The sequence below is a fragment of the Zingiber officinale genome, chromosome 8B (genome assembly GCF_018446385.1).
Source record: "Zingiber officinale cultivar Zhangliang chromosome 8B, Zo_v1.1, whole genome shotgun sequence".
NCBI classification, from domain to species: domain Eukaryota; kingdom Viridiplantae; phylum Streptophyta; class Magnoliopsida; order Zingiberales; family Zingiberaceae; genus Zingiber; species Zingiber officinale.
The window spans coordinates 10,748,376-10,773,279 of record NC_056001.1 but is presented as its reverse complement, the minus strand read 5'-3'; the positions used below and the strand labels follow the sequence as shown (position 1 = coordinate 10,773,279).

Below are 24,904 nucleotides of genomic sequence, written 5' to 3'. Positions count from 1 at the left end.
TTAAGTCAATTTTAAATATTCATTTTAAAAATTTAATTTATTTTAAATTTAATTCGACTGAATTTAGTTATCTTATTAAATAAATTTGAAGATCTCAAAATTCAATTCGATTGGATTTATTTATAGTCCTACTGAAAACAGTCATTTTTGGTTCACACAGCATGTGGACCCATTTCAGTTTCGTTATCACTTCAATCAGAGAGACGGTAGCAACTTGGGTTCCTAAGACAACGTTTATTCGAGTTGCTGCTGCTAGCTAAACAAGCAAAAATAGTTACACACTGCATGACAAACTACCCAACCAGTTACCACATCACCTAACAAAATAAAAAAAACTTCCTCGGCTGGGCTCACACAAACATCTGCATCTTGGCGGGCATTGGCGACCACTACTAAGTCGGTGCAGTGTGGGTACACGGCTTCTGGACCTGTAATTCCTACTCCTTGGGACCAAAATTTGACCGGCGCCTTCAAACCTTGAAAGCCAACTAATCCTTAGTAATTGTTATAAAAAATGATCTCACGGTAAGTTTAACGGCACCCAGAATTTCTACCTTTTTATCATTGAATTAATTGCAATGGCCCCACCGTTTCATCAGAAGGCAAAAAGTTTGGTAGGATTTATTACCAGAGTGAAGCTCCCTTATTCCTTTTGACAGCGAGGAGACTAAAAATCCTTCTCTCTCACACGCGCGCTTAGTCGCTCTCTGCTGTCGCCTTCGCCGGACCACCACCTCGTCCTGCTCTCTCCATTGCCATACGGTTAGTAGTTCATTCTCCTTTCATGTCTGATCTATTCATCTCTTCTCGTTCCCATCAACATTTCCGATTTGTGCTACTACTTTGGGAGCGATCCTCCGCAATAGATCGTGTTTCACTCGATGTTCCGTGTTTTTTTTAATACGTGCTGCTTATCAAGTTATCGCTCTTCGCCGATTAGAATACTTGCTTATGGTCGCCGCATTTGGTTTTGTTGATGGCGTCCTCCCTCTGAGTTTTTATTCAGACAGAATGAGGGTTACTTCTATTTTGTTTATCCTTGAAGGATTATTATTTTTTGGATTATTGTACAGATTTGTTTGATTTCTTGATTAACTGGTTTTTTACTTTTTTATGCTCAGATCACTCCGTGATTTCCGCTTGTCATGGACCAGGTAAGAAATCACTTCTTGTCGTTTTCTCAATTTGTAATTATTTCGTCGGTGATGCGGTGGAAATTTTCATCTCAGTATGAAAAGGTCGAGAAGATTGGTGAAGGTACTTACGGAGTTGTTTACAAGGCTCGGGACCGTCTAACTAATAAGGTGATTGCCCTTAAGAAGATTCGTCTGGAGCAGGAAGATGAAGGGGTTCCTAGCACTGCCATTAGAGAGATCTCATTGTTAAAGGAGATGGAGCATAGCAACATTGTCAGGTTGTTTCCGACTTATAATTCTGACTCTAAACGCAAACTTGATTCGAATAGGACATACACCATTGGCCAATCTCTTTAAATATTTTACATCATAAAGCACTATTCAATCGTTGATGGGAGAATATAAGTATTAATTTGTCTAAAATCTTATTTATTTATTATTCAAATATATGAAACAAGTATAATACTCTATCATTGTATAATTTTAAATTTCTATAATATATTAATAAAAAATAATTTACATTTGATTTATTAAATTAATATTTTAATTAAATTATATGAACAACAATATCTCTAGTTGAGCTTGTAAAAAGTTCGAGCTTGGCTTGATATGATTTTTTATAAACAAGTTTGAATCAGCTTGATAAGTAAATAATCAAGCTTAACAAAAGTCATGCTTGGCTTTGCTTGACTATGTTACACCCCTACTTATATGTGAAATATACTATTACAAGATTATGTAGACAGAGAGATCATGTTGTCAGCATTTCTACATCTCATTACCAAATGAGTAAATACCAAGTCACTTGCATAGCTGAGATCAAGTCAGCATGTGATTAGGTCAATAGGCAAATCACATATGACACACGTCATCAAAATGTATGGTAGGATTGACATTAGAATAACAATCAAGTTAGGTTGGGGAAGCATTGACCCACCAATCACTAATTAAGTGTTTCAGAATTTTTTAAACCTTCAAATTTAGATGAAAAGAAGCTCAATGAAATATAGTATCCTAAGGAGCATAAGGAGATTTTAGTTATTTGGTTATATGGAAATAGTAAACTCCAATTCAATTTGTTTTCTTTCAATTGCTTCCTACAACAAAAGTATGCAAACAGGACTGGAATTTGAAATAAATTTGATAGTTGAAATTTGACTCGAGTTTAACTATTGAAAGTTTAGCCAATTCAAATGAAGAGAAAGCTAACTGAAATCTAGTATCTCAAGGAAAGACAACTTTTAAGTACATCTCATATCTGTATAAATAAAGTTTTGCCGCAACTTCAACATCTTTACTCATGAAAGATGTACATGCATTATTAGGTTATGTAATCTATAATTGCGATTAAGCCAAAAGGGGCAAAATGTAGCTGCTTCTTGCATCAAGTTTGTTATGTGAAACAATGCATGACTCATGAAAGTTAAATGGATCAAGCATAGTGATAATACTCTGTATTTTCTTTTTTTTGCTTTGGTTCTGGAATGGATTTATAGTCAAAATAACATGAAATCTATATATATATGTTGTTTTTACACTGTTCTATAAAAAGCTAGTATTTCCCCCCTTTATTATGCGACTGTGCAAGGCCATTTGGGAACTCATCTCATTTCCGGTACCAGGTTACATGATGTCATTCACAATGGGAATAAATTGTACCTTGTTTTTGAGCATTTGGACTTGGACTTGAAGAAGCACATGGATTCTTGTCCAGGACTTTCTAAAGATACACGTATAATAAAAGTGACATCCTTACTCCCTTTGTATTTCTCACCATTATTTATTCATTTTGTGAATGAGAATCTTTCACTAGTACTCAATAGAAGTGATAACCCAACCATTGCTTCATGGTTCAATTTAATGCATTCATCTTTTTTGCTAGTTAAGTTGTGTATTGTATTAGAGTCACTTGTCTCTTTCACATTTCATGCTTTTCAGTGAGATACTTGTGATAGCGAAAAATTAATTAATTTTACTATCAATCACTTCTGGATATGGTTTGTTAATCTGCTTTCAACTCTAGTTGCAATAGTCCTTTGATATTTCTCCTCCCTTTAGTTCAACATTATCAAGCGAACCCCTCTTGAGAATCGGAGTCACACCTCAGGCATTAGCTATTTAGGGTTGAGGGGGCATAACCTAAGTCCTACATTGTTAGGTCACCTCCTTCCTTTAATCTCAGATTGTTAAATGAAGCCTTCTCAGGTAATCTTAAGGGTGAGTTAACTTGGATAGAAAGATAGGAGGGTAAGGAGCATGAGGAAAAGTGACTCAAAGCATGCCTAAATGACAGAGCTCCATTTGTAATTTTGTGAATCTTTCCCTCTCTTTTATCTTTCCAACCAAGTAAGCCCAGCCTAAGTATCAAGAGATCCATTTTGTGTCACAGGCATTATATTGTGCTTGCATCCCTTGTATTTTCACAAGATCAATCAAATTACAAAGAGGGATGTTTGAAGGATACGACTCCTGTTGGTTATTTGATTGTGTACTTACAAAATCTCCTCAATGGCTATTGTCGTATACTAATATTCCTTACTGATAAGCAATTCTTTGTCCTTATTTTGTAGCTGTTCCTCTACCAAATTTTATGTGCTACAGCATACTGCCATTCTCATAGGGTTCTTCACCGAGATTTAAAACCCCAAAATTTGTTGGTTGATCGACATACAAATGTCCTAAAGCTTGCAGATTTTGGGTTGGCAAGGGCATTTGGAATTCCTGTTCGGACATTAACCCATGAGGTAGCTTATTTGAGGCTATTTGCTTTTTGCAGATTCAGTTTCATTAACAAATAATTGAAGTTTGTAATTGTTAGCTCAGAGAATGGTTAAAAATATTGTGTAGGAAATATTTCAAATTGGAAGTTTATGAGAAAGTTCAAACATTATACAAATGCAATAATGCTGAATAATTATTTCTTTTCATTGTTAAGGCACTTTGTTTAGCACATAAAAACATAACATTTCTCTGTGAAAGAGAATACTCACATTTGAATTTGATGTGTGATTACATGTTTCTGTTTCAGGTTGTGACCTTGTGGTATAGAGCTCCAGAAATCCTCCTTGGTGCTCACTGCTACTCTACTCCAGTTGATGTTTGGTCAGTAGGTTGTATCTTTGCAGAAATGGTGAATCATAAAGCACTGTTTCCTGGAGATTCAGAGATTGATCAATTGATGAAGATTTTCAGGTTCATAAATACTTATCACTAGTGTTTTAATGATTTTGTCTCGTGCCTTTTACCAATCCAGTATCCTCATACAATTTCACGTACCATGTCATCTTTGAAGGGTTGTGGGCACTCCGGATGAGGGAAATTGGCCAGGAGTTACTTCATTACCCGATTTCTTATCATCCTTCCCCAAGTGGCGTCCTAAGGTCTGAAGACTATATTCAAATTAAATTTCTTATTTGATCATTTATACTAGTAAACAATCATATGAATAATGCAGATGCAACGTTGTGTTTGCATTTTGGTGAGTTCAAGAAATATTTATTTATCTCCATTGCATGGTCTACTTCTCTACGTATGAATTTTTCTAGGGCTGACAATTTATTGGATAATATGCTACACACAAACTAACAATAAGAATGATACTGTGTATAAAATTTCTTACGAAATCCATCATAAGAGTAAATATTTAAATTCAACCTCTCACATCTCATGCTAACACCATTTCAATATAAGTAATCTAAAGCCTTAAAACCCTCAATAATGTTGTTTCATATCAATAAGGTATACCTAGAAGATCATTTCATGCCAACAAGCAATCCGTGAAAGGCCAAGGTTTCATGAATACCATATAGAAAATGAGAAAACATAGATATAAAGACTCTAACAAAATGTGCACTGCTTAGGGTAGATGGAGAAAAACCTACCAGAAGTTTGAAATGAACTCTTAATCCTCTTTTTGTTGTGATCAATAATGGTTCCTTGGGAGAATGAGTACTCTATTCATAGATGTCGTGGGAAAAATATATAGTTCTCTCAGCAGTAAACTGCATTAAATGAAATATCATTATTTATATAATTCATTTGAAATTTAAAATTAACTAAAAATAAAAATATTTTAGGATTTAGGCTCTAAATTCAAAATTTGAAATCAAATTTCAATTTTAGATAATAACATTTAACTTGAAATTGATCCCAAATTGGTTTACAACATGATATCATTGGAAACATTACATACCACATGAATTACAGAGCAAATCTCAAAGGATACTGTGATACACATGTGTAGACATGCCATGATTCTACCCATTTATCAAATGAAAAATTTGGAGACAACTGAAAGTTACATAAGATGACACAAATATGAAGGAATAAATAGAATGTTCAACTAATTGTAAATCACATTTTTTTTCAAAAACTAATAATAATATATATATTGTATTGATACTAAATCATCCAAACTGATTGTTACATGATACATCAACTTGCAGCTCTAAATTATCATGAAATTTGATTAACCATCAGTTTCAATTAGTACAAATTTCAACTTGCATTGCATTTTGTTTCTTTATCAATTTATTTGCACTGCACCTGTTTGTATAAGGCAAATTAATAGTTTCACAAAATTTCAGTAAAAAGATTTCCAACAAGTCATAATGCATTTGCTTTATTTATCGGTTTATTTGCATTGCACTTGTCCATACAAGGCAATTTAATAATTTCACAAAATTTAAAATCATTTCGAACAAGTAAAAATGCATTTGCTTTGTTTATCAGCTTATTTGCATTGCACCTGTCCATTTAAGCAATTTAATGATTTCACAAAATTTCAGAGAAAAGATTTCTAACAAGTCATAATGCTACATTCATAATGTAGGATTTGGCAAAAGTTGTGCCCACTCTTGAAGCAGCTGGAGTTGATCTTCTCTTGGTGAGATTTTCAATGCATTCATTACTGCAATATTTTCCTATGACATAACAAAAATCAGTCTATATATAATTACTTGCTGATTAAATAAGTTGAAACTCACGAAAAAAATGTAATTGGAATAAGAGAGGAAATGAAAACTAAGATAACCAATGTAGGAGCTTTGCTTCCAAAGTTGACTCTATGGCTGAGTTTGCTTGATGGATAACCAGGAGAGGAAAGGATGGTGGGCAACAAGAGCAACAACATGAGGCTTATTATTAGACATTTTTATTTGCTTCACAATCATCAACATCATCAGAACAAATAAGACCACTCTTCAGTTCTTTATCTAACTCATATATACCTCTTTCACAACCTGTCCTTCTGCATATATGGTTGCATGTTTAATCATTATGCATCTAACTCCGCACTCTGCTATGTGCAGAAAATGCTCTGCTTGGATCCCAGCCAAAGAATCAGTGCTCGTAAAGCTCTCGAACATGAATACTTTAAAGATCTTGATGAAGAGTTATAAACAAGTTTTCATTCTATTGTATATGATCTGTATTGGTGCATATTATGAGGTCCAACTCTTGGATTTTCTTCACGAGTGAAATTATTTCCTTTTTAGATTTGTTTTGTGTCTCAACTCTGTCATTAAAAGATTCTTACTTTTATGTTTTGAATGGACGCAATGATAGAGGCATTTACAAATTATTTCTGCTCTACTATGTTCCACTCTTCATCCCATGCATCAAGTTAGATTAGTCATTATTTGCTTGATCCCTATAATAGCTGCTTCAATCTTGCTTATTGTTCCTTCTTCAAGAAAGATTTATGCTCTTGATGGGAAAATTGAAAAGTGTAGTCCCAACGATTTCTATGTTGAATTTCTCATGGTAAGCAGTGATTGCCTTTAAAAGATCTCAGACCAATTTCCTTGGAAAACTTGCTGATTAGGATTTTGTAAAAAGGTCGTGGTTATTAGAAAAAGAGATTGCTGTGTGTGTCTTGTGAGAGATACGTATTGACCAATCCCTGAGCGCTAGATTGTTATCTGAAATTATTTTTTTCCTCAAAGAAAGTCCATCTCTTCACATGGCTTGTAATACACTCACGATAAGGAGCAAGACTTATATTAACTTTTTGATTCTGACTCGGCTATGGCTCGATAAGGAGATTTCCTTTGCTTGTTTCAACCAGGGTTGTCATATTTTGGCATCACTTGACACTAGTTGAAGTAGATGATTTGTTCCTATTGTGTTTAACACTTGCATTCCAAGCATGGTTGCATTTTATTTGGAGGCTTCGAATGAGCTCATTTTTAACTACACCATGGTTGATAAACGTAGTGGCACATTACTCTTGGCTTGAGCTTCTGATCGTCTATTGAAGCACCACTCATCAATGTTTAGCATTTCATTGGAAGCTTAAAGGAAACCACAGAAAATTTACTCTTTGCTAACACTAATTAGCTAGTCATCTGTCTCGTATGTCTATACTACGTTGCACGTTTTTTTTTTACCTTTATCTTTCACATTTACAGCCTCCTATTTATAGACTTTTTTTAGAAGTGCTATCTCTATAGAAGGGTGAATATTTGTTTGTTCTCCCTTTCTCTTTTATAAAAAAGAATAATTTTGCAAACAAATATTAATTAAAAAATATTTTAACAATCATAAATTAGGAACATAACGAAAAATACAAATGTAATGTCAATTTGCAAACTATATATTTTAAACATCTCTCCTTTTTTTCAAACTCATCAATTTTATTGTGTGATGAAGTAATAATTGAACTTAAACTATCAAATGATGCATGAGCGTAAGAGTTGAACCATGGATAAAAAAATACTAGTAGTGAATTAATTATTCTATCATATTATCTAGATAGGGATATTATATCAGTGTAAAAAGTTATTTTTTATATATTACTTATAATATTTTTAATAAATTAAATAAGAAAGTTCAAATTAAATATATATTCCTTTCATGATCAAAACTAAAGGATGGCTATACATTGTCATTTCTAATTTGGTCCTTTATTTCATTGTTCAAACCAAACATATGGGAGGAAAAAAATCTTCTCAAACTTGCATTTACTTCCAACAATAAATACTGTCCAACCTTTCCACAGACCAAAAACATCATAGAAAAAAAGGAAGATCTAATTAACCTTATTCTTTAACTTGAACATGGTCGACCACAAACAATCACTATACATAATAATCATTCTCAGAACACTGACAAGCACATCGCAGGAATCAGAAATAATAAGGGAAAGACTATGATCACCCACAAGCCCATGCCTTTTACTCAACCAACAAAAACTATATATCCAATTGTATCTTTCTTTTCAAGATCTAAATAAAAAAAAACTAAAAGGCTCCATATTGGAGACAACAAACTTTAATCAGTTTAAGAATTAGTACATAGTTCACTGGAAGTAATTAAAGCCTAACCTGTATTTATTCATGATGTAATATTTGCATTTTGCAGGATCCATTGCTTTTGCTGTAATTAAAAATAAGCTGCAGGCAGTCACAGGGCAACTCTCCTTTGGCAGGCCACTAAATTTCACTAGTAATTATTAAACCATGCAATATGCATGCATTTAACTTGAGTCCCTCGTAGCCTGCCAAGGGAGAGGAGGCCCTAAGACTGCCTCACTCAGCTGTCTCTGCCTTGCTTTGCCACTCTCCTCACTTGCAGGGTCCTTTTATAAGGCAAGTTCTTGAATGGTTGAAAGAACTAACTAGCAAAGAAGAAATATATGGCATATGCCAAGCACCAGAAAGATTATACCATGGAGATATTCAAATACAGTACAAGTATAGATTCCTCAACCTACAACATGCACTCCTTTTTTTCTTCCTTTCCTCCTGATGCCCATTTGATTTTCTTCAGATTCTCTTGCTTAATTGCATGATCAAAAGCAGTGCATCAGAACTGTGCTAATGTACATCTTCTACTTTGGTTAAGTAATGAATTAAGAACTAGCAGAAAGCTACCTGAAGGAGGCATTATGATATATGCTTTCTCGATCATATCTCTCTCTCTCTCTCTCTCTCTCTCTCTCTTTTCCTTTCTAAAGAAGGTGCAAGAATGGGCACTGACAGTGAGGCTTGGCCTCGGGGTGGCATATGCTGTGGTAATATTCTTTGTGAGCTTACTTTTAGGAATTCCAAACAGCTTTAGCTTTGGAATGCATACACTGCGACTTATCTAGTTTCCATGAGATTAATTGGATGATGGGAGTTTTATCATAACAATATGAAATTATGATCATACAAATAAAGATCATCTACCTACAAATATTAGTCTTGATGTACTATCTCGAACACCTGAATTATGAAAACAATTAAGAAATTGGTGAAGTTTTGATGTTGAAAATTTTGAAATAATCTATTTCAAGTTGTAATAAAGTATCCCCTACCTCTTCTTTACCAAATCCTTTTAAATCTATTTAGTCAATCGTCCTCGCTAATAAAATCCGCTGGCAACTTACTCCACTCCATAGTCTTTCTTTGAAAAAGAAGAAACTATTTTATTTTTTAAGTTGAGAACAAATTTTAAAAATCAGGTATTATTTTTTTATATTTGGTAAGTCTTTAGACTAAGTTTGGTGAGTAATCAGTATTGTAATGTAATGAAGATTACATTATAATATTAATTATTTTATTTGGTACAATTTTAAAATTATAATGTAATGTAATTTGTATTACAAAAGATAATAATTTTTTGTAATATGAACTATAAGGTCAATAACACGTAATCCAGATTACATTCCAAACTTAATATTTAATTAAAATTTAAATGTCAAATATAACTCTAGTCCATTTCCTGTACCAACCAATTGTCAATACCACTACCACCGTCCACTACCACCGTTGCTTGCCGTTGTCGTCCGCCATCAACTCCAACTGTTGCCATCGACAGAAGTCATAAAATATTTTTATCATTTTATAATAATACAAATTATATTCCTTATAAAAAATAATGTACACCAAATAAAAAAACATGTAATCAAAAGATTACATACAAGTCTTTTACCAAATATAATAATATAATCTTAATTATATTACATTACATTAGAAAGTTTAATACATTACAAACTTAGATTACATTCCCGATAACCAAACACAACTTAGTGTATTAATTTTATAAAAATATTAACTATATGATTAAAAATTTATAAAAGGATCAATTTATCAAATTTAAATACTCACCATGCATATTTAATTTTGATATGTATGAAAAGACTCACTTGTTCTCTAAAATATTCCTCTATAACTCCAAACCAAATCAATAATTAAATTTGTCATATACTATTCATTTTCCATGATTTATCAGTAATGTTTGAGAGAAGCAAGAATAATGGATAAATATTTTAGGTCAAAAAAATGCATCTATTATTAAATTTGATATTTACATACACTTTTTTTTTTTTTTGAATATTTCGATTCGATAAATTGCCTATTAAAAAAATTGACAAAAATGCTATAAAAAACAAAAGAGAGTAACCGTAGACCGAGTTCACCAGTCTTCTCAGTCGGAACGTATCGAATGCTTTCCCCAACTGTAGATTTCAACTCATCCATCGACTCATCGGCATTCTTCCAACGGCGGTTATCGATCTCCTAGCCGCTCGCTGCCATGGCCTCGGCTTCCAGATCCGGTTAATTGAAGTCAAGATCAAGGACCACTTTCCTTTCCCCCAAGTCGTTGTTGCATAAACCGTATTGAGATGAATCCCGCAGCGCTCGGCTTGAAGACCCCTGTGCGTCTCCAAGCTGTTTATGCTCGCCACCGACCTCTGCTTCATCCGTCGATTATAGGATTTGGTTCTGTCTCATGCCGTTCGTGGCCTTTTAATTTTAATAGCGGTACGTTCTTCATCTTTTATTGTTCCTTTCATATTTTTTTTTCTTTTCCTTGTTCTTGATGTTGATTTGAATACCCCACTCTTATGGATTTGACAGCGAAAGCCGATCGAACTTTATTGGAAAGACGCATTTTGGTTAAGGCGGCTGATTCTTTTGAGTCCGAACCAATAACTGAAGATAGATTCGTGCTGTCACAGGTTTATAGTTAGATTCCAGTTTACTATGAATTTACAACGATGCAGGTTTCGGACTTGATGCACAAGTAGTTTGTTGTGTCCATCGCCTCTTGTCAATATGAGATTTTAAAAAGATGCAATTTTGAATTGATTAGCGGAATATTCATACTTTTCTAATAATCAGCTAAATCTACCCAATCAACTCGAGAGAAGATCTTCATGCTGATTGTTTTCCTCTTTTACATTTTCTTGCAATAAACTATTCTTTGGTAGATTACCTTGCTGCTTTTTTTCTCTCAGGCAGTTCAAAGAAATGAAACTAGCATATTGGAGATCCTCAAGGGAGCAAATTCCATTATCCCTCACATCGTACTCGGAAGTACAGTGTTGGCGCTTATTTATCCACCATCTTTCACATGGTTTACAAACAGGTCATGTATATTCGCACATAAGAACTGTATGCATATTACCACATTGCCGGCTCTCTTCTGTAAGGAATAGTCGTTTAAAAATCTAATCTTTGATTCAGTGAGATGTTTAGATGGTTAAAGAGTGACTAACTTGTGCTGCATGTCTTTCATCTTCATGTAAATTTAGACCAATGTTATAGAATAATTTTATTGTTTCTTTTTGTTGAACATGGATCAGTATTTGTTACACAATTTCAAATTTTAAAGAACCACCAATTGCTGGGTAAAACATATGAAGATTACAAATAAAATACAAGATAGAAGTTTGTCAGATTATTATCTTAAGTGATCATTTTGAAGTTGAATAAGAGTGTGCTACATGAACTTGTGATGGCTTATATCCCAATGATGAGAAATTTTCCTACTTTCAGTAAAACATCTAGTGATACCAGATCAACCTAGTTTGTAGGTTCAACTCATCTTAATATCTTTAGGACTAGGTTGATGCCAACAAAATGATTGATCTGTCTTATAAGTTGTGAAGATGAATGAAGTTTTAATAAGCTTCTGTATAAAAAGTTTAGTGAATGTCTAGCTCGTGGCCATATATGGTGTCAGATCCTCGTGTTGATGGAATTATTACCTGCCAATATCTGATTCAAGATCAAATTTTAAGGTAAGAATTCATTTAGGGTTCTTGTTGATACCTGTCATAATATTATTTAACTGGATGATGCTTAAATTGATGTTTCTGCAAACCATGTATCACAAGTTGCAGAGGAATTTACTTAGGATTCAATTTCTTCATTAGTTCTAGCTTGTTGTGGAATAGAAATTTCCAGAAAGTTTTAAGCTTGATATTTCATGATAATCTCCAAGGGACTATGATTAATGAAACCACCAATAGGATTACTACATGAAATCTTAGTTAATAGAATTACATGATCACACAAGGACTCTTGATTTTATATACCAATATTAACATATGTTTTTGCTTGTCACCTTGCATTAACAATTTAGAATATGAGTGGCTATGGCGAAAGTTAAAAAATTATTTAAGTTTTCAGGGGGGTGGGTGATAATGGCTGAAACCAAAATAAATTCCATTTCGAAAACGGGTACAAAGATAAAATGAAATAAGAAAAAGCCCAAAGATTAAGAACAAAGAAAAATCACTAAAGATAGATGGGAAAAAAACTCACTTGAAGCTTGCAGCAGCTGATGAGAGAAGCCATTGGAGCAAGCCGACAAATCTGAAGAGAATATAGATGGGCCATGGAAGATGATCAAACTCCATTCAAAGCAAAATGCAAGGATGATGCTCTTAAGCTGCAATGATTATAAATCTAGGCCTTTAAAATGTCAGAGGCTAAGTGGAAACTGTACATAGATCTGGAAAGAAAGAGTGCAAACCCCAAAATGGTGCTCTACTTTATCATTTAAGAGTCAAAAAGAGAGCAACCTACAGAGATTGCAAAGCCATAATGTGCCTACAAGAATGTATTGGATGGATGCCTGATGTGACATAAAAACCAATAGAAAATGCAGAAATTCAAAGGAATTTTACATTCCAAATAGTCAAAGCCCAGGTCAGAACACACAATGGTATGTTAAGGACATTGTAGGCAGCCTAGACTCAAAACGTACCGAAGGCAGAGAGCTTCCAATACAATAAATTTGTAGTCCCACAAGGTGGCAGACCGACAAAGCAAAGTAAAATCACAGATCAATCAATAGGGACATGATGAGAGAAAATGATGTTCAAGACTAAATATATCCAGTAGACTAGACCAGTGACCACCATATTTATCAATTTATAATCCTTATCCACAAAACTATTTTTAATAATATTGCAGACCACTACTTTTTATTATGTTCGACTCCCATCATTTTTATTATTCAAATTTGGGTTTCATAACAAAACTCTAGATTGCACAGAAGAATGAATTACCTAGATCACTTAACATTTGCAGGAATCTTATTATGCATGACAACTTTAATTTTGGTTGTTACAAAATTTGTTACTTCTTGTACTCAGCTTGGTCATATACCAATATCATTAACCATGAACTTTTTATAATTACGCTGAGGTTGTTTTCATTGTTGTCCAGGTACTATGCACCTGCACTTGGTTTTCTGATGTTTGCAGTTGGGGTGAATTCCAGTCCCAAAGATTTTGTGGAAGCATTTAAGAAACCAGATGCAATAGCAGCTGGATATGTCGGGCAATTCATCATTAAGCCTCTTCTTGGATACTTATTTGGCATCATTGCAGTTTCTATTTTCAATCTCCCTAATCCTTTAGGTGGCAAATGTATATATTCAGTGTTTACTCGTAAATTCTTAAAAACACTTATCCACTTTGCTTCTCAATCAGGTGCCGGAATTATGTTGGTGTCATGTGTTAGTGGTGCACAACTTTCAAACTACGCAACTTTCCTGACAGATCCACCAATGGCCCCATTAAGCATTGTCATGACATCATTATCAACAGCCACAGCAGTCCTTGTTACACCAACTTTATCTTTATTGCTTATTGGCCAGAAGTTGCCTGTGGATGTTAAAGGAATGATGTCCAGCATCATGCAGATTGTAGTTGCGCCTATTGCTGCTGGTCTTCTTTTAAACAGGTTTCCCTGCCTTCTAAATCAGCTTTTCGTATTCATCTCGACTATAAAGTCTTGTTGTAACGTTGGATAATTTTTCTTCTTCTGGTTTTGGTAGTATAGGGGTTATTCATGACTGTAAATAATGGTGGAAAGAAATCATGTCATAGAGCAATCCATGCAAATTGCATTCATATGATGAAATAAGAAATGGTGAAAAGTTTGTTAGTTGAAGATGATTCATGAATTTGGATTCCTTCTTTGACTAGCTTTTTTTCATTTTTATTCATAAGTTGAGAGTTAATCTTGTTTCTACATTTGTCCCATGACTCTATTAAGGTTTCTTCCGAGGATCTGTGCTGCAATACAGCCATTTCTTCCTCCATTGTCGGTGTTGGTGACTGCTCTCTGTGTTGGCTCACCGTTGGCAATAAACATGAAGGCTATTATTTCCCCTTTTGGAGTATCTTTGGTGCTGCTCTTGTTTGCATTCCATGCATCAGCATTTATTGCTGGTTATGGTTTAGCTGGTATGTTATTCCATAGGTCAGAAGATGTAAAATCACTTCAAAGAACCATATCTTTTGAGACAGGTAAACCAACATTTCTTTGAATTATGTGTTTCTTGGTAAATCTCACTTGGTCCTTGTCTAGGTTGTAAAATTGCGTAGTACCTCTGAACTGTGGAAATAATATCTCTAGTTTAGAGACAATATTGTAATATGTATTTTCTGCTAACTTTTGATTCAATCATCTTGCTGCAGCATGGTCAGAGTTATAATTGAATTTACCCTAATGTTATCCTGTAAAATCAAAGTAGTGATTTGATTAGGTAAAAAATTGTAACTAAAATGGCAAGAGGTCCAAGTGTAATTAAGCATTAATCTACCTTTTTAATCTAGGGATGCAAAGTAGTCTTCTTGCCCTTGCACTCGCGAACAAGTTCTTCAAAGACCCTCTTGTGGGCGTGCCTCCAGCCATCTCTGTGAGTAGTTTCTTATCCTATCTTCAAATCACAGTACTGTGACACTGAGATCATAAATTACACGTATTCAAATTTGAAAATAACAGAACAAATATACAATAAGCAAATCATAGATGAAAATTCCAAGCAAATTTGGTGATTCTGTTTATGTTTCGATGCAGGTTGTCTTGATGTCGTTGATGGGTTTTGCGCTTGTAATGATATGGTCCAAGAGAAAGCAGCAACATTCGAATCCTGATAGTGCACTTGATGTAGAATAAAACATGAAGACCCTGTGCATATCTTGTTGGAGGCTGTCTCTAAGATTATGAAACTGGAAAAAAGCAACCCAGAGGTTTGGATGCAATCAATCTCTGGGCTCGTAATCATTTTATACACTTGGATTGAAATTGGTTTACTCATTCACCTCAAGCTTGTGTTCTTCGCCACCTACTGTTTCTAAATTTTCGACATGTTCCATCTTAAGCTACTGGAGTGAGCATTGCAGCAAGACCCAAACAAGTGTAGATAGACACTAGTGTACAATTGTTGAATTTGTTCCAGCTGTCGATGAAATTGAGAGAGGTATTTTAGCGATAGCAAGGAAATCTGTGTTAGTGTTGCAACCATGGGTGTTGTGCAACTGTTACATTACCTTTTCTTCTTTTAGAAATAAGGCTGTCTAATAAGAGAGCTAGTGACTCTTGTATGATACTAATCATATTAATAGAAATAAGTTAGTTACGTCGTACAGCAGTAGATTTCATCCAAAATCTACTTAACTAACTAATCTTTCATGACAAAAAAATAAACTTAATAAAGATATCTTTAACTTCCAAAAAATGGCAATATCCTAGTGGAAAGCAACATTAATGCCTAGTCTAGCTGCAACGAAGAGTTAGTGTACCACCTGTCCTGCCAAGATAAAATGTCTTAGCTATTTCGAACTTCAACTTTAGTATTAATGACAACAAAGTCTCTATTTTTGAATAAATTTAGCTCTAATGGTTAGTATATAAGGTGCTACTAACTTGAAGTCTGGGATTCAAATTTTAGGATAGTCAACTACAATTTACCTTCTCCGTGTTAACCTTGGAATGAATTGACGGAGGTGTTGGAGGTCAGCACAGTCACCTTTTGTCAACTTAAATAAATCTCTCCAACTGAAACTTCAATCCAGAAGTCTAACATTTTAGTTACGTCTTTCATTTGGAGGATTTTTTTTTATAAATATATCATAGTTGAGAATCGAACCACAGATGTTTGGATGATAATTTAAATATTTTATCATGATGCCATAATCTCGAAAATTGATGATGTTTCACTATCGTGAACACAATAGATATAAATTTGAATATGAATACCTAAAATTCTAAGCCCACCTTGTGAGATTAATTTAGTGCAGTGTTTCTAGGCTACCAAATCAACGGTTTCCATGTAATTATGATTATTTTGGTTTTTGTGGTATCCTAATGATGAGTTTACTTCATATAATCAACTATTTTCAGCTTATTAATTTCTTTATATTAAGTATTTATATTTCATTTGAAATAATAAAATTAAATTATTAATTCACATATTAAAGAATAATTATTTGTTATATTTAAAATGTTCTTTATCTATTTTATTATTTCAAAAGTATCCATTCTTGTTCAATAACAAAATAAATTAGACAAAAGAAATAAACTATCTGGGTGGACAAAGTCGAATGGGACTTGCAAGTCAAAAAGTGAATTTATTAAGAAGAATGGAATAATCTATTTAAGCAAATGAAATATCTATTTATTTCATCAACCAAAGCATAAAAAAAAAAATGTATTCTTAGTTTATTCCATGTCAATCTCTACAACTAATTATTGTACTATCCTTTCATTCGAAGTAATTGCATTGGCATTCAACAATAAGGAATATCAGTTTCAAAACACTAAAGAAAAAGTACTACAAAAATTACAAAGGCATTCGTTAGCAAAATGAAAGTCTCAATCAACGACCGCTAATGATTTGATTAGGCCATTTACAACCTCTTACAATCCAAAGATCATGCTCTACGAAGACCACCCCAGTTCGCATGCAATTTTAAAACTTGAGATTAAGCAAAGCATGAATCACAAGAGTTCGAGTTGGCATCAGATAATATGCATTCACGGCTTCCATCAGGTAGCATGCAATGCATATCTACACTTCTGAGCAGCAACTTGCGAAGAAAACCTAAGCATAACAAATTTGTAAATCAGATGGTTACAATTATTAAAATGTCCTTGGAATAGTGGGCACGGAATTACCTACTTAGATGGGACTGCCCTAAGGCCCATGATTTTTCAACTTCTCAATCCTCAAGGTTGAGGAATGGAGAGTGGACTGGATGGACAGAGACATTTCCCATTAAGGTCGAGGAGGATAAATATTCCATAGTGCAGCGGTGGAGTCTTCTGAGCAGGATGCCATCAGCTTGCAGTCAGGTGAAAATGTAACTGCATTACACTTCGGGAACAATGGAAACTATATCAGGAACTTTTTTTGTTTGCAAACAGTATTGTGTTTTTTTTTCCTCAAAGATTGTGTTGCAAAAAGAAATGATGAATTTACGTTTGTAGTTGGAAAAAGATCAAAAGCACAAAACAGGAGCCCAAAATCCTTCAGACGATCAAATTGATTCCTTTCATATAATAACTTAAGCATAGCAATACTACTATGTTTTATATCATGCATACAAAGATTGATATGATCTATGTACTGGTATTATTTTGTCTCCTTTTGAATACCAGCATAAATGTTTATATGATCAGTCAGTATGCCCTAAGGCCCATGATTTTTCAACTTGGTCAATCCTCAAGGTTGAGGAATGGAGAGTGGACTGGATGGGACAGAGACATTTCCCATTAAGGTTGAGGAGGATAAATATTCCATAGTGCAACGGTGGAGTCTTCTGAGCAGGATGCCATCAGCTTGCAGTCAGATGAAAATGTAACTGCATTACACTTCGGGAACAATGGAAACTATGTCAGGAACCTTTTTTTTTTTTTTTTGCAAACAGTCTTTGTTTTTTTTTTCCTCCAAGATTGTAGTTGGAAAAAGATCAAAAGCACAAAACAGGAGCCCAAAATCCTACAGACGATCAAATTGATTCCTTTCATATAATAACTTAAGCATAGCAATACTACTATGTTTTATATCATGCATACAAAGATTGATATGATCTATATACTGGTATTATTTTGTCTCCTTTTGAATACCAGTATAAATGTTTATATGATCAGTCAGTATGCTCTTAGCTTTAATAATAAACAAAATGGCATATAATTGGGAGAGAAACTAATAATACTTGATGAGTCAGCCATTCACAAGCAAAGTTAAAAAGTGCAAAAATTATGAAAAGAAATAGATGACCTTAACAGTAGATAAAGTACGAGATAACGGAATAATGTTTCGCCATACCAAACCAGTGTGATACTTGAGTATTGCTAAAGTGTTCCCTTTGCGGTAATTATACACGCGCACTCTGCATTATGAAAAAACATATAATAAAGCACCATAGTGTGCAAAAAAATCTGAAAAAATTAAGGGAATTGCAAATATAGTGTGATGAAAATTAAGAATACAGCAGAATTGACATATTTTAACTATTTACAGGTAGTTTGGCAACCTTGACAGTCATTCTGAAGGGACATGTACAGCTTCATGTGATTTCAATTATGCTGATTATTTAAGAATTCATTTTCTCCTTTGCACACTAGTACTAAGGAAGGTAAATTATCATAATTTATGATGCTTCATGAACATGCAACAAAAGCTAAATCCTGTCTATTTGGAATAAGCTACATTTTATTCCACCACTGAACTTTTGATCGATTCCATTTGTAAGATTTTGCACCATCTTAACCTATTTTCTTGCATTTTGTCATTTGTTGAAGCTATGCCTAATTGCTCTTCAACAATAGTAGGTGATTTCATTTGTAAAATCAGCATTTTTGCTATACTAATTCTTTGTATATATTGTTTTCTAACTGCTCAACAAGACCTTCACGAGAGTATCAATATTTTTTTTGAAAAAAAACATAGGAATAATTTTGGAGAACAAGGATACCAGCTAACCTGTGATCCCACCCGGCTGTTGCTGCAATTTTACTGTCTGCTCGTATTGCAGTGTCTGCTGTTCCTGGACGATCAACAGTTAATTCTTTCTTAATAGTACAGGTACTCTGGATAGAAAAGAAAAACAACTTGTTGAGGAACAATTAAATCCACCATTAGTTTAAAGGTAGTAGAAAAGTTCAGATTGTAAAGAGGTCGCTCAATCTCAAACCAGTGTATCATAGAAGAGCTAGAGAAAGTTGAGAGTGACATAGTAACATGTCTCTATTGCACCATGAAATGGCAGGAAGATTAGCTCTGCTGCAGCATAAAATTTAAATGGATGCCACAACAGTAGTGCACTTCATTACAAATTAATACTGATAAATTAAAGAAAGTTAAATGAAGTTCAGAAGCCTGAAATATGAATCAATTTTTGTGCCTTGACCTGACCTAGTAAACTGTAATGCCATAACCTGGTTATTGATTAAGGAGAAACGTAGGAAATATAGCAGGATGGTCCCAGAAGATGAACACACACGTCTGAATATAAGGGAAAATAGTGAATAAGTTTTCAAATTTTGATACAATAGATAAGTTTAGATGGACGGATAAAGAGAATATGAGGTAAATGCTCCATCTATACCACCTACACAGATATGGTTAGAACATAACAGGTCAGCCATATATTATTTTCTAAGCTTATCCATATGTCATTCTAATATTACAATGAGTAAAGATGACTTAGAAGGCAAATACCATTTGATTTAAACTCATGCTCGATAATGCAGTATGAAACAAACCTCCAAGGTAATCCAAATCAATACAGTTGGTTGATCACCAAGTTTCCAATATCATAACAAGGAGGGATACAAATACGGAGAAACAAGTAACAGTATCAAATGCAACATACACCTTTTGATGATCAAGGCTGAATAAGATCACTTGGTTATCAGCACCTCCAGATATGCCACCATTGCATGAGCCATCAGTTGCAAGAGATAGAACTAAAAAAAATAAAAAAGAGTCAGAATGGTCTTCCAAAAATTTTAATATATAGAAATGCTACTCAAAATAGAATGCAGGTTGCAGTTTTTGTCTCTCGACAATAAAAAAATACTAATGGATTGCAAGATTCATTCAAGCGAAAGGTGATTACTAACCTGCATCTGAATGAAATTTTACAGAAGATAACGGAGACCTAGGCTTCCGTATATCCCACCAAAGCATGCTTCCATCCTCATAACTGTGACAAGGGAAAAAAATCATTAATTTTTTTTTATTAGAAGCATCAGTGATACTTCCTCAGGACCTTTTGATGTTTGACAAAATTATTCTGTGTGTGGTTTGTATTTAATGAGTAGGCTGAATGTGCAGGATGGATCAATTGGAAAGCATTTAGACATATTTATGCATAGTGAAATAAAATGTTTCCACACAGCTGAGGTCTGTCAGGATAATACAACAGCCTGTTCATTCCTGGCAACAAAAATAAAAGAAAAGAAGAAGAAGATACAAACACTCACCCAGACAAAATATTTAAGTGCCCTTGCGACTCCAGTGATGAGAAAGCTTGGACAGCCATACACATTCCTAAGGTGATCCAATAAATCAACAAATCTCAGTTAAATAATATGACTGAAAATTTTGCAAGAAAAAAAAAGATTAGAAAAGATATTGCATGAAATAAATAGCCTTCTAGCATGACAACATTGTGGTATCAAATGAAAATAAAATTTAAAGCTATAGACCTGGCAAATGATTTGAAAATTTGATACTGCAATCAATCATTTAAAGGGCAAAAAGAAACTCAAAAGGCATATGAAAGCTTCTTCTTGCAGAAACTTCCAGAATCATTGCATACCTCTTTGTTTTATTGGATGCCCTGTGGAAATGTCATCAAATGTCTGGGGCAAGCACATCAACCGCTCTGCATTATGAAGGTCCCAGATCTCAACCTATATATACAGATACATATTTGGAAAGATGTAGACAAGCCAAAAATAAATTACAATAATAAGATGCTAAGTATGAAACTTGAAATAGCCTGGAAAATTACCTGATAAGATTCTTCACCAGCTATAGCCATCAACATTGGTCCTCTAGTTGTGTTAGAACCTAAACATATAGATGGCATAAGTAACACATTCTCGTGGAGTAGGGGTGAAGGGTGGGGAATAGAGAAAATCATAGTACTATTCATGCAAATGTAACAGACTATTGCACTCCACTGGTAATGCAGCATTGACCTCTAATTGAAACATAGATTTGTGTCAAAAAATATTTACTAGTAAAACTTTAATCCAATTTTGACTTGTGTATACATTCTAACTAGGGGCACATTTAATTTTAATAGATCGCCATAGTCAAGTGCTGGAATAAAGGCACATGAAACCACAAAATATTATGATCGTTATCATGTTAGCCCCACTAATTGAAATCAATTATATGAACTGTACCCTTCTACTGAACTCTATGCATGAGATAACACAAAATAGAACAACAAATATGGAATGAACTACAAGGAAAACAGCCTGAGTATCCAACAAAAAATGGAATTCGAGGAGAATAATACCCTTTGAGGCACAATTTGAATATGCAAAACTGACAATCTTACTCCAAAAGTTAACAATTAATCAACATGCACATAGGCCTAGATTTCAGTCGATATGCATAAAATATCCTCTTTTATAACAAAGATAAGAAAAGTAAATTCTTCATTTTGAGTTTATTGTTGCTAACCAAGTCTATTTTGAGTTTATTGTTGCTAACCAAGTCTTTTTTGGTATTCCTCTTCCTTGTTTGATGTGTATATTTGTCATAGTTTCACATGTGTATATTTGCCATAGTTTCACATCACCTGGAACATTTATTGGTTGTCTTCCAAACTATCTTAGTTTTTCCTGACTAAATGTAACTCTGACTTTCTCTCTAATACTCTCATTTTTTATCTTGTCCATCCATGCATGTCCATAAATCCACCTTAACATCCTCATTCCTACAACTCTCATCTTCTACTCATGTGCTCAAGTCATAATCCAACATTCAACACCATATAACATGACAAGTCTAACCGCCATTTTGTACAACTTCTCAAGATACTTTACGACCACATAAAACACTTGATGTCCTCTTCCATTTCAATTATCCTGCTTGAATTATATGTAAGAAATCTCTCTCAATTCTCCATCGTTTTGCAAAAATGATCTTAAATACTTAAAGCTCTCAGTTTCAGACAAATCGTCATCTCCTATCTTAACAATTATCTCATTATGTTTAATATTGCTAAACTTAAATTTCATATATTCCATCATTACTTTATTAAGCCTAAAACCTTTCACTTAAATTTCATCAATTAAAAAAAAATATAAATGTAACTTTTTTTTTGTATTAGGCTTAAGTTTTATAAGCCCTAAACTTTGGTCCAACAAGAAAGTTAATTTATTGGCTTGCCCTAGTGGTGAGCACCAAACTTCATCTTCATCACACTGGGTAACCAGCGCTGGAGAAATCAGAGCAAATGAAGAAGCCCACATTTATGAGAAATCAGAGAGTTAAAATGCTAGAGAAATTGATTTGAAGAAAAATTTATTATATGATCTTTCCTCAACTAAGTGACTTGGAAGCGATTAAATTGAAGGTTGGCCAAAGCCTCATTCTTTAGAAACGTCATTTTATAAGACAACTCCAAAGAAGCTCTAGAGTGAGAGAACTTCACGGAACTGATTTTGCATCCAAAGAAGAAGAGGATCACAATAATAATATTGAGTTTGTGTCCGATGAAGAACAAGTTGTTGAAAATTATGGAGAAGATGTAGAATAAATTTGTGATATTTATTAGTTGTGTAATTTTGAACTCATTTTAAATTTGGTGTTATTATGTTATTATGTAATTTATATTGATACCGTGAAATTCGCCTAACGGTGCCTAGTTTCCGCCTAAGTAGCCTAGGCACTAGGCATTGATATGGTGCACGACTAGCGCTTAGCGAATTTTAGAACCTTGAATATATATAAACTTTTCAATTTGATTTCTACATTTTTTTTTTTTCTGTATCTGGTTCCTCTTCCTTTTGGCCTTAAATAAAACAATGTGCTAGGAGACATGGGAATTAAATCTCTGAAGAATAGGACATCAACTAAAAGGCAGCAAACCTTCAATTGGGGTTGAAGATGTCTCAGCAGGATGGTGTTCTGGGGACACTCTATATCTCTTCTCCAAGTCATGATTGCCATTCTGATCTTCGTATCCTATAGTGGAACAAGCAGATTTGCAATCTGTTTGATCAGTTTGCCCCACTAATTTCACGGGTGCAGAGGATTTCACCAAAGAAAGTTTGCAGAAGTGATATGTATTGGTCCTAAAGGCAACCAAAGGGTCCCTGCGAACATAATGCCTCTATCAGTATGAAATCCTGTATCCAACCAGCTCCAAAACGTTGCACGAGGATTAAGCTTTGAACATGAGGACAAACTGAATAGTCCAAGGAAAATAAGAACAAGGAATTAAGCGATAGTAACAATGACCTGGAGAGACCAGATTCCTCAACCTGCCAGCATTTGCACATCCCATCTCTTCCCTGACTACGTAGGATAGAGAACGGTTCATAAGTCCCTTTCACCAATCGGTGCAGATAGATTACTAGAGAACGAAAGAGTCATAAGACCAAAATAATGAGAGGTACCTCACAACTTTATCCTCGATACAAGGGCTAGTAGCAACACTGTAGACGCCTGCCGCTCCGCCGTGAGCCCTAGAACCCTCAAAGTGAACCAAGATGGCGAAATTTCATAAAAGATGGTCATATGACATCAACGCGAGAGAGAGACGCTTTACCAGGTAGAGGAGAGCGTCCGATGCTGCACGGTATCCCAAATTCGCAGCTCCCCATCGGCGGCACTGAAAATGAACGAACCTTAGGGTTGAATAGGTCGTCGTCCTTCGGAGAAGAGATGAGGATTTAAAAACGGAGCAAAGAAAAGACGGTAGACTACCCGGTGAAGAGAAGCGACCGCGAAGAGTGGAAACAGGCATCCATGACTTGAGCGCCGTGACCTCGCAGAACCACAACCGGATCGGGCGGAGGTCGCGGTCTGCCGCCGTCCCCTCTTGCGCTGACGAGACTCATGGTGCGCTGCCGGCGAAGGACACGGAAGAAGTGACTAGAACCGACTATAAACCACCGATCGCAGTCGTGGGAAGTTTGAAATGGTGAGGTCCGACCGAATCAAAAAGGACTTTAATTGAGGTGACCTTTCTAGGCTATGTTTTTTTAATTAATTTTTATCATTTTAGTCGGATGAAACGTCAAAAAAAAAAAAAAAAAAAAAATTTAAAAATCACAAGGCAAAGAAAATATATAGTAAAGATTACTATACTTGGAGGGATAATTATACAAGATAAGAGGATCAAATATAGTAAAGGGCATTTTCATAAGAAAAATAGGAAAAGTAAAAGAAAAACGGAAAAAAATAGCGTCGAATCATTCACACGCTTATAAACATTTAGAAACAAATAAGAAAATTCAAATTCAAATTTAAATAAAGACAATCTCAATATACATAAATTATATTTTAAATTTATCTGTTAAATAAATTAAGAGACAATATGATCTACCTTTAATCAGGTAAAATCAAGACATCTAAACTATTAAAAAAACATTTTATATAATATTTTAAATTAGAATATACTTTGAATTAATTGGATAAAATTTAAACACCTAAAATATCAAAATAAGATCTATATATTACATAGAGATTGTTCCTAATAGATGTAATATAAAATTGGTTCG

General features: G+C 34.2%; 3 protein-coding genes across 11 annotated transcripts; 2 read left to right on the top strand and 1 right to left on the bottom strand.

Annotated features, from left to right (window-relative positions):
• Positions 1–625: 625 nt before the first annotated feature.
• Positions 626–6,717, top strand: LOC122017363 (cell division control protein 2 homolog). The gene is made up of 9 exons (XM_042574956.1): positions 626–762; positions 1,122–1,154; positions 1,230–1,414; positions 2,759–2,879; positions 3,707–3,880; positions 4,165–4,328; positions 4,429–4,516; positions 5,968–6,021; positions 6,446–6,717. Exons 2-9 carry the CDS (start codon positions 1,146–1,148, stop codon positions 6,533–6,535), a joined length of 885 nt encoding a protein of 294 aa, XP_042430890.1. The 5' UTR covers positions 626–762; positions 1,122–1,145; the 3' UTR covers positions 6,536–6,717.
• Positions 6,718–10,529: 3,812 nt separating this feature from the next.
• On the top strand, positions 10,530–15,794 carry LOC122015687 (probable sodium/metabolite cotransporter BASS5, chloroplastic). Its single transcript, XM_042572703.1, has 8 exons — positions 10,530–10,885; positions 10,982–11,082; positions 11,362–11,492; positions 13,583–13,776; positions 13,849–14,101; positions 14,417–14,670; positions 14,980–15,062; positions 15,224–15,794. Exons 1-8 carry the CDS (start codon positions 10,747–10,749, stop codon positions 15,320–15,322), a joined length of 1,254 nt encoding a protein of 417 aa, XP_042428637.1. The 5' UTR covers positions 10,530–10,746; the 3' UTR covers positions 15,323–15,794.
• Positions 15,795–16,891: 1,097 nt separating this feature from the next.
• On the bottom strand, positions 16,892–24,336 carry LOC122017197 (protein DECREASED SIZE EXCLUSION LIMIT 1-like). 9 transcript variants are annotated; one of them, XM_042574744.1, is made up of 14 exons: positions 24,108–24,336; positions 23,950–24,012; positions 23,798–23,866; positions 23,640–23,696; positions 23,268–23,494; positions 21,172–21,230; positions 20,977–21,070; positions 20,639–20,705; positions 20,276–20,358; positions 20,028–20,119; positions 19,134–19,240; positions 18,477–18,540; positions 17,324–17,522; positions 16,892–17,249 (listed from the first exon to the last, which is right to left on the bottom strand). In XM_042574744.1, the coding sequence occupies exons 1-13, from the start codon at positions 24,239–24,241 to the stop codon at positions 17,424–17,426; spliced, it is 1,215 nt and encodes a 404-aa protein (XP_042430678.1). In that variant the 5' UTR covers positions 24,242–24,336; the 3' UTR covers positions 16,892–17,249; positions 17,324–17,423. The 9 variants fall into 9 exon arrangements, with proteins under 9 accessions (XP_042430678.1, XP_042430679.1, XP_042430681.1 ...); XM_042574745.1 differs by having other exon boundaries at positions 16,892–17,235; XM_042574747.1 differs by having other exon boundaries at positions 16,892–17,224.
• Positions 24,337–24,904: the final 568 nt, after the last annotated feature.

What these genes read in the sequence shown, in the direction of transcription:
- LOC122017363 (XM_042574956.1), top strand. An exon ending in GAGCATAGCAACATTGTCAG is followed by an intron (nt 1,415 to 2,758) that starts GTTGTTTCCGAC and finishes TTCCGGTACCAG; the next exon opens with GTTACATGATGTCATTCACA. An exon ending in TCCCCAAGTGGCGTCCTAAG is followed by an intron (nt 4,517 to 5,967) that starts GTCTGAAGACTA and finishes TTCATAATGTAG; the next exon opens with GATTTGGCAAAAGTTGTGCC.
- LOC122015687 (XM_042572703.1), top strand. Translation starts at nt 10,747, where the DNA reads ATGAATCCCGCAGCGCTCGGCTTGAAGACCCCTGTGCGTCTCCAAGCT. An exon ending in GCCTTTTAATTTTAATAGCG is followed by an intron (nt 10,886 to 10,981) that starts GTACGTTCTTCA and finishes TGGATTTGACAG; the next exon opens with CGAAAGCCGATCGAACTTTA. An exon ending in CAATCTCCCTAATCCTTTAG is followed by an intron (nt 13,777 to 13,848) that starts GTGGCAAATGTA and finishes CTTCTCAATCAG; the next exon opens with GTGCCGGAATTATGTTGGTG.
- LOC122017197 (XM_042574744.1), bottom strand. Translation starts at nt 24,241, where the DNA reads ATGAGTCTCGTCAGCGCAAGAGGGGACGGCGGCAGACCGCGACCTCCG. An exon ending in ATCGAGGATAAAGTTGTGAG is followed by an intron (nt 23,697 to 23,797) that starts GTACCTCTCATT and finishes TATCCTACGTAG; the next exon opens with TCAGGGAAGAGATGGGATGT. An exon ending in ATCTTCAACCCCAATTGAAG is followed by an intron (nt 21,231 to 23,267) that starts GTTTGCTGCCTT and finishes CTATATGTTTAG; the next exon opens with GTTCTAACACAACTAGAGGA.